Below are 7,367 nucleotides of genomic sequence, written 5' to 3'. Positions count from 1 at the left end.
AGTTCTTGACGTGAGGCCTCCGTGTGTTCCTGCTTCCTGGATGTCACCCCCACCCCCCCAAAAAAAAAAAATATCACTGGGTTTGTATGTGCATATTTATGTATGTATGTGTATGCATATGTATGAATATATTATGTATATATATATATATATATATATATATATATATATATATATATATATATATATATATATATATATATATATATATATATATATAAATATAGTAATAATGCACATATATATGCCTTTGGTTTTTACCGGCATGGTATCAACCATTAATATGTGTGCAGACAAGGTAAAAAAAACAAAAAAAAACAAAAAAAAAAAAAAAAAATATATATATATATATATTATTTTTTATTATTCCTGCCGGGCCTTGATTCCCTTCCCTCCTACTTGCGTGTGTGGATTTGGACGTGAATGGATCGTCCTGACTTGGTGGTCGTGGGTCAGAGTTTTCTCTCATTTCCTCCTTCATGCAGTTTCCTTCTACTCTGACAAAGACTCATGTGATTTCCTGTAAACGGAGCTGTGTGCTGTCTCTCACCCCAGATTAACCCTTTTACGGCTCATTTATGACCCGGGGTGGTTTCCAGGGTCACCGCTTATTATAAGCTGAAGGAACAAACCTTTATTATATCGTTGGTTTTAAGCTCGCTGTCACACTTCTTCATTTGGTCATTCCATGGATTGTTTTGCTGAGTTCATCCACGTCCAGCAGGAATTAATTAGGAGGTAAAAACAGGAGGAAGTGAAGGGAGGAGCTAACAGATCTAGATAGTGTCAGTCTGCGTTCAAAGGTCAGATGGAGTGTTTCCTTCAGGAAACTAAGGTTGGTTTATTTTACACTTCCATCTATGGTGAAACTGTTCAGTTGCTGTGAGCGACTGTAAAGGGTTTAATCAGGGCAGGAAACGGGTCAGTTCCGGGTCTCAAGAGGATTCTGTCCACCAACTGGAGGTAAGGTGTTTATCCCTCTAGAGCAGCTGAGCAGCTGTCTCCAGCTGTTTCCAGCTGTTTCCAGCTATGTCCAACTGTTTCCAGCTGTTTCCAGCTGTTCCCAGCTGTTTCTACCTGTTCCCAGCCGTTTCCAGCTGGTAAGTGATAAGAGTGTTATAAATACAGGTTATCAGTTTTTCACTTGGCTGCAGTTTCAAACAGTCATCTAATGATGATTTTGATTCCGTCTCAAAATCTTTCACGTTTTCGTATGTAGTCCCTGATTTGCAAGTAGTGAAAAAAATGATTGTTCCCCAATCCAAATTTCTGCTGCAGTTGTAAAAATGAAGCAAATACTCCTCCTATATAGATCTCCAACGCATTTAATACCCTTCTGACTCCACACAGAGGAAGGTCCACCTAAACCAGAGGGGGCAAAGGTGGGGCTTCCATCCATGGATAATGCATGGGACACAGATTTAAGATTGAAATTGGATTTGATTTGTTTCCAGATACAGATCATGTTGTGAATAATAGGATTGTTGTCTTATAATAACCTACTGATCTTAGTTGGAGCCAGTACTGTTGCAGCCAGTGACCATGGATGACAGTCCTCCTGCTCCATCAGCAGCCAGATAGGTGTAGGTGTTGCAGTATTTAGCCAGAACGTCATAGTCTTAATTGCCGATGCCCAGTAATAGAACAAAAAATTTGGGAGAGATAATCCTCCCGCCGATCTTGGCCTGCAAAGATGTTTCTTGCTTATTCTAGGGGGTTTGTGACTCCACAAGAAGAGAGTAATTAAAGAGTCTTAATTGTTTAAAAAATGTTTTCTTAAGGAAGACTGGGATGCTTTGAAACCGCATTTATTCTTCCAATTAACAAAATCGGGAGTACATCCCAAAATAACAGCCTAGCACGCAATTTTTCTATAAGAGGAGGAAAGTTTTCTTGGAAAAGAGAGGTATGATGTCTTGTCACTTTTATCCCTAAGTAGATTAATTTTTCTGAGGAGATTTTAAATGGAAACTTGATCAGGGATGACACATCATCCATGTGGACCGGCATCAGAACACCTTTTGTCCAGTTAATTCGGTAACTTGAGAAGGTTCCAAACAGATCAATTTTACCTAAAAGTGCTGGAATAGTAATTTGTGGACGTGTTAAACGGAGAAGGATATCATCCACGTACAGTGATATTTTACTACTTGTTCCTTTAGTGGTGTAACCATGTATCTGAGGGTCCAGCCTTATACTTTGAGCCAACGGCTCAATAGCAATTGAGGATTAAAGGGGAGAGGGGGTATCCTTGTCTCGTCCCTCTGCACAACTTAAATGAGGAGGATAATGTTCTATAAGTTCGAATTTGGGCCGTAGGATTATTATAGATGAGTTTGATTAATGACAGAAATCTAGCGCCGAGATTGAATCTGCTAAATAAGTAATGCCACTCAATCTGGTTAAACGCCTTCTCGGTATCAAGCGATAGTATGACGAGATCGTTGGATGGTCCTCTCTTTGTGAACATGATATTAAAGAGACGTCTAAGATTGGAGGTGGAGTTCCTATTCGGTTAAAACCCGTCTGATCTGGGTGAATACGTTTCTCTAGCAAGGAATTTAGTCTGCTGACCAGTATTTTGAAGAACAATTGCCCATCAACAATCAGGAGCGAGATAGGACGATATGCACCTACTTGCTGCAGGTCTTTCCCTTTTTTATGAATTACTATGATTACAGCTTCAGTTAAAGTCGGAGGCAAAACACAATTTGTTTGGGCATGTTCAAATACTCTTAATTAATAAGGGGATCATTTTTCACCATATGTTTTATATAGTTCTCCATGAAGACCATCGGGACCTGGTGTTTTATTATTTTTAAATGAGGCAATAGCCTTCTGTATCTCTGCAACTGTAAGCCCGACATTCAGTGATTCACAATCTTTCACACTTAATTTGGGAAGGTCCATTCACAATTTCAGAATTTGGGGTAGATTTACAAGTATACAAGTATAAGTATACAAGTCAGTATAAATTTCAAGAAACCAGTTATTTATATCTTTAGGTTTTGTGAGGATCTTGTTGTCACATGCTTTTATCTTATGTATTTTCCTATTGTTCTCCATTTTCCAAAGCTGCCGTTCTAATAATTTATGTGGTTTATCACCGAATTCAAAAACCACTGCCTGGTATAAAGGAACGCCTTACTTATTTTCTCAGACATAATTTTATTGTATTCGTACTTCAGGGTTGCTATTTTCCCACGCAGACACTTAGCATTCTCTCAAGTATCTTGATCTGTTTTTCTAAATCCTTTATTATTTTTTTCTTTGATGCTTCAAATGATATTATGCTACCTCTAATATAGGCTTTGAACGCTTCCCAAAAGGTGGAAGGTGAAATCTCAGGAGTGTCATTTGTGGTGGCAAAAATTGTTGTTCAAAAAGAATGTCAGGACACCTTAGCTGTCTTTCTGAAGTTTTAATGAAAGAGGAAAAACATTCAATTGAATGGAGCGACACAGTCCAACCGGTCACACGAACCGAAACTAGACAAAATATCACCCTGGCAACCGTGCCAGGCTCTGTGTCAAGGCGCGTGACCTCGGCATAGGAATGTTCACTTGAAAACAGGCAACAAACAGTGTTATACCAAAATTTCCCATTACATTCCACCCTTTTTAGCATTTTATGCTAAACCATAATAAAAATAGGAAAATTTGCAATGATCTACCCCGTGACCTCTATGCTCTGTCCCGCACCAGCCAAATGCTAGCACAGCCATTCTCCAACGTGGGAGTTAAAGAAACCGCGACAGAGGATCACAGGTCACGTGTACAGAAGAGCCAAAACCCCTTCCTACACTAGACAAAGGGAGAGCCAAAAGACTCAATCTGTCTAGCTACCCTATCATAGATAAGGAGGGAAAAACCCCCGAAGGGGAAAAGACCCATTATGAAATATAAACTAAATCTACTTCAAACAATACCAAAACAAATCACATTCAGCACAATAGTCAATGAAGGGAAAAGGAGAAGAAAACAAATCAAAGGCACTGTGTGACTAAGCAGTTAAGGATACAAATGTGATACGTGATAATCAGTTAAAAACAGCATAAATAAAAAAAAACAAACATCAACCTGAGGAAGGATTAATGCAGAATATAAATTAAAGTAGCTCTTCTTCCTCCACGAAAGGAGGAACCCACTCATCATCGCAGTCCATCTCCTGGGCAAACCGCCCAGGTGCGGTGGGGATGGCAGAAGCTACTAGTTTCTTCACCCATGGCACAATAAAACACAGAAAAACACACAAACCCAAAAGAATAGTCAGTTCAGGGGCAGACAGGTTGAACAGCACAGTTTGCCACCCTAAAATGGAAAACCAGGACCTCCTCTGCAAATGCAACAATTTATTCAGGTGTCCGACAACATGTGTCACATCGATCTCGTTGGTCAGCTTCCTCGTCACAGTGGTCATGGCACGGTACCACATGTTGTCCTGTAGCTGCAACGTCGTGTTGGTCGTGTTGGTCGTGTAAACAGCAGCCCTCCTCACCAGCTGATGAGGAGTAGGTGCCGCGTCAGAATCGTGGTCAGGGGGAGGTGAGATTGCCGTGCTGTTGGCTATGTTGGTCATAGAGGCTTTCCAACAGCAGCAGAAGCAAACCCGCCCCCATGCCGATGACCAGCAGGACGCTGGTCGCCACCCTTAGGCCGCATCCGAGCCGCCTAAGGGGATGGTACGGCCGTGGCCTCTCGATCAGGTGCGTGGAATGCGTGTGGATCAGGAACCCGTCGGCAGTGGCTGGCGTGGATCCACGTGGCATGTCTCTCTGCAACCTTGACCGCTGTCTCCGTCACCAGAAGCACTTGGAACGGTCCGTTCCACCTCCGAGCTTTCCAGTGTTTACGTCTGAAGTCTTTCACCACGATATAGTCTCCACTCCGAGGTCATGGAGTTTCGTCTCTGCCGTTTTGGGGAGGGCCGCCTTAACCTGCTTGTTAATATCTGACAAAACAGACGACAAGGTTGCACAATAACGTAACATTTCGTCTTCACAAAGGCCAGTTTCTTGCAACGGCCTCTTAATGGGCCCGATCCATGAGTGTAGAGGCCTCCCAAAGAGGATCTCAAAAGGGCTCAGGCCATTTCTGCTTCTCCGGCGCGCCCTCATGTGCATCAGCACAATGGGGAGCGCCTTGGTCCTGGACAGTTTTGTAGACTCACACACTTTAGCAAGTTTGTTTTTCAAAGTGCCATTTTCCCTTTCGCATGCGCCACAGGAGGCCGGATGGTAGGCGCAATGTTGTTGTATATCTACGCCCATGTACTCACTGACCTGTTTCAGTGTGTGTTCTCAGTGCTCACAAAAGGAGCGCCATTGTCTGAGCTGATTTTTCGCCGGAATCCCCCACCTAGGAACTATCAGGTGCATCAAAGCCTTGGACACTGCGGCGGAGTCCTGTCTTGTTGTGTGTTACTGTCTTGTTGATGGCCTGCTGCTAACCAGAGGTGGAAAAAGTACAAAAATATTGTACTTAAGTAAAAGTACAGATGTTCTGCTTGAAAATTACTTAGGTAAAAGTGAAACCCATTAAGAACATTACTTAAGTAAAAGTATAAAAGTAACCCAAATTAGATATAATAAAGTACCAAAAGTACATGGTGTAAAATGTACTTAAGTACAAAAGTAAAAAGTACAAAGTACAAAATTCAAAGTACAACATTTTCTTTCCGTAAAATGTCCTCCAAACACATGATAATAGTGGAGCCTCAGGATTAAGGGTCTAGGAGGTGCGGCAGGGTCGGGTCTCCTTCGGAGGGTATGGTGCGCTTGGTCAATTAACGGCTTCTCATCCAGTTACAGCACGTCTTGTAGCAGCCCGGTAATATAGTCGCGCGGCTTGGATCCTTCTGCCCCCTCCGGGATTCCGGTGATTCTAAGGTTGTGTCTCCTTGATTGGCCTTCCAAGTCCTCACATTTTGCAGTTCATTTCTCCACTTCAGATTTGAGCCTCGTAACTTGGCACTGGAGAGCAGTAGCATTGTCGTAGTGGAGTGAGGCTGACTTCTCCAGGTCTTTAATAGTTTTCTTGTGCGAGGCTGTGGTTCCCTCAAGTGCTGAAATGGATGACTGAATTTCTTTTTTAATTGTGGCTAATTCGTCCCTCCACTCGGTGCATACAATTTGTATCCGTGCATCAATGGCAGCACAGATATTGTCTTTAATCTGCGTGATTTTGTTGTGCAGGGCAGATATAGCGGTCAATAATGCACGGTTTGGCAGGTCGCCTTCCTCACACAATCGTGTGCAGCTGCATCACTGGAGTCCGAGGGCTGATTGAGGCCTGTTTCTTGTTGAGATTTTACCTTTTTCGACATCGTCTTCTTATGTCAATCTTAGTGCTGCGCTTGTGCGTGTCTTATTGTGTCGTTCCGAAGATCTTTAGAGCGGATTTCCTAAAGTTTTGTGTTTTAATAAAGATAAGGTTGTCAGAGCTATCGCAAACAGGTCTTACTCCTCCATCACGCAACAGCGCCCCCAAAGTGGAGATTTGCAAAAACTCTGTCTTCACGTTTGCTTGTAAACGGAGAGAAACGGACATTTAGGCTTCAGAACGTCACATTATGAGACAGAAACGTCCCCAGCGTCATGAGTGACACCTGTGGTAACAATTTGTTTGTAACCGTCAATATTTTCTTGTATTTTACCTGTTTTATATTCTAACATCACACTTAAGTGTAACTCCACTTCTCTGTCACTCCAAACGAAAGACTCTCGTTCATCTTGGAAGTAACTGGAAGTTGCTTGTGTCATTTGTTGATGTTTTTTTCCAGGATTCTGATTGGCTAGCATAACTTTATCTTCTCGTTACACTGCCCCCTGTAGGTTTGGCTGCTCATAGAACCTTAACAGCGCGGGTTTGTGTAAATGATGGTATTTTTCAAAATGTAGAGGGGGAAATATCCGTTTTTGTAAATACCCGCTATGTGTAAACGTGGCCTCAGACCCGCGCAGCGTTGCACCGACGATGACGTTGCGACTGACTCGTCCAGGTTCAAGGTGGAAAGTCTGAATATCATGCAGAAGTGTCACATCAGCCAAGAAAACTTGCCACAAGGAGAAAGTAACGTATTTGAGTGGGAAACCAAGAAAGAAAGAAAAACTGTGTATAAACAACAGCAGAAACACGTTCTCCGTGTCATTGAAGGAGCTTTGTTGCGGATCATGAACGACTTCCTCGTCATTAAAGTAAAAAGGGCAGCAAACGTTAAAAAACAGAAATAAAAAACAGGCGTTTTGTTGTAGTTAGTCGTGCAGGTGAAAAACACTCTGTTTTGTTACTTTATAACATTTATGGAGAATCTCAGCCAGGAGTTAACGAGTTTTACTGGTATTCACTAATAATTAATATTTACTGCTA

General features: G+C 42.2%; 1 protein-coding gene across 1 annotated transcript in view; it reads left to right on the top strand.

Annotated features, from left to right (window-relative positions):
* Window positions 1-4,616: 4,616 nt before the first annotated feature.
* LOC133450835 (NACHT, LRR and PYD domains-containing protein 3-like) overlaps window positions 4,617-7,367 on the top strand; it is a 40,098-nt gene continuing 37,347 nt past the window's right edge. Inside the window, exons 1-2 of the mRNA XM_061729740.1 lie at window positions 4,617-4,819; window positions 6,952-7,070. Of these exons, the coding sequence (XP_061585724.1) occupies window positions 4,617-4,819; window positions 6,952-7,070 (322 nt within the window). The remainder of the gene's footprint in view (window positions 4,820-6,951; window positions 7,071-7,367) is intronic.

Source organism: Cololabis saira, chromosome 9 (genome assembly GCF_033807715.1).
Source record: "Cololabis saira isolate AMF1-May2022 chromosome 9, fColSai1.1, whole genome shotgun sequence".
Classification (NCBI taxonomy): Eukaryota; Metazoa; Chordata; class Actinopteri; order Beloniformes; family Belonidae; genus Cololabis; species Cololabis saira.
This window is presented reverse-complemented; position numbering and strand designations above follow the sequence as displayed.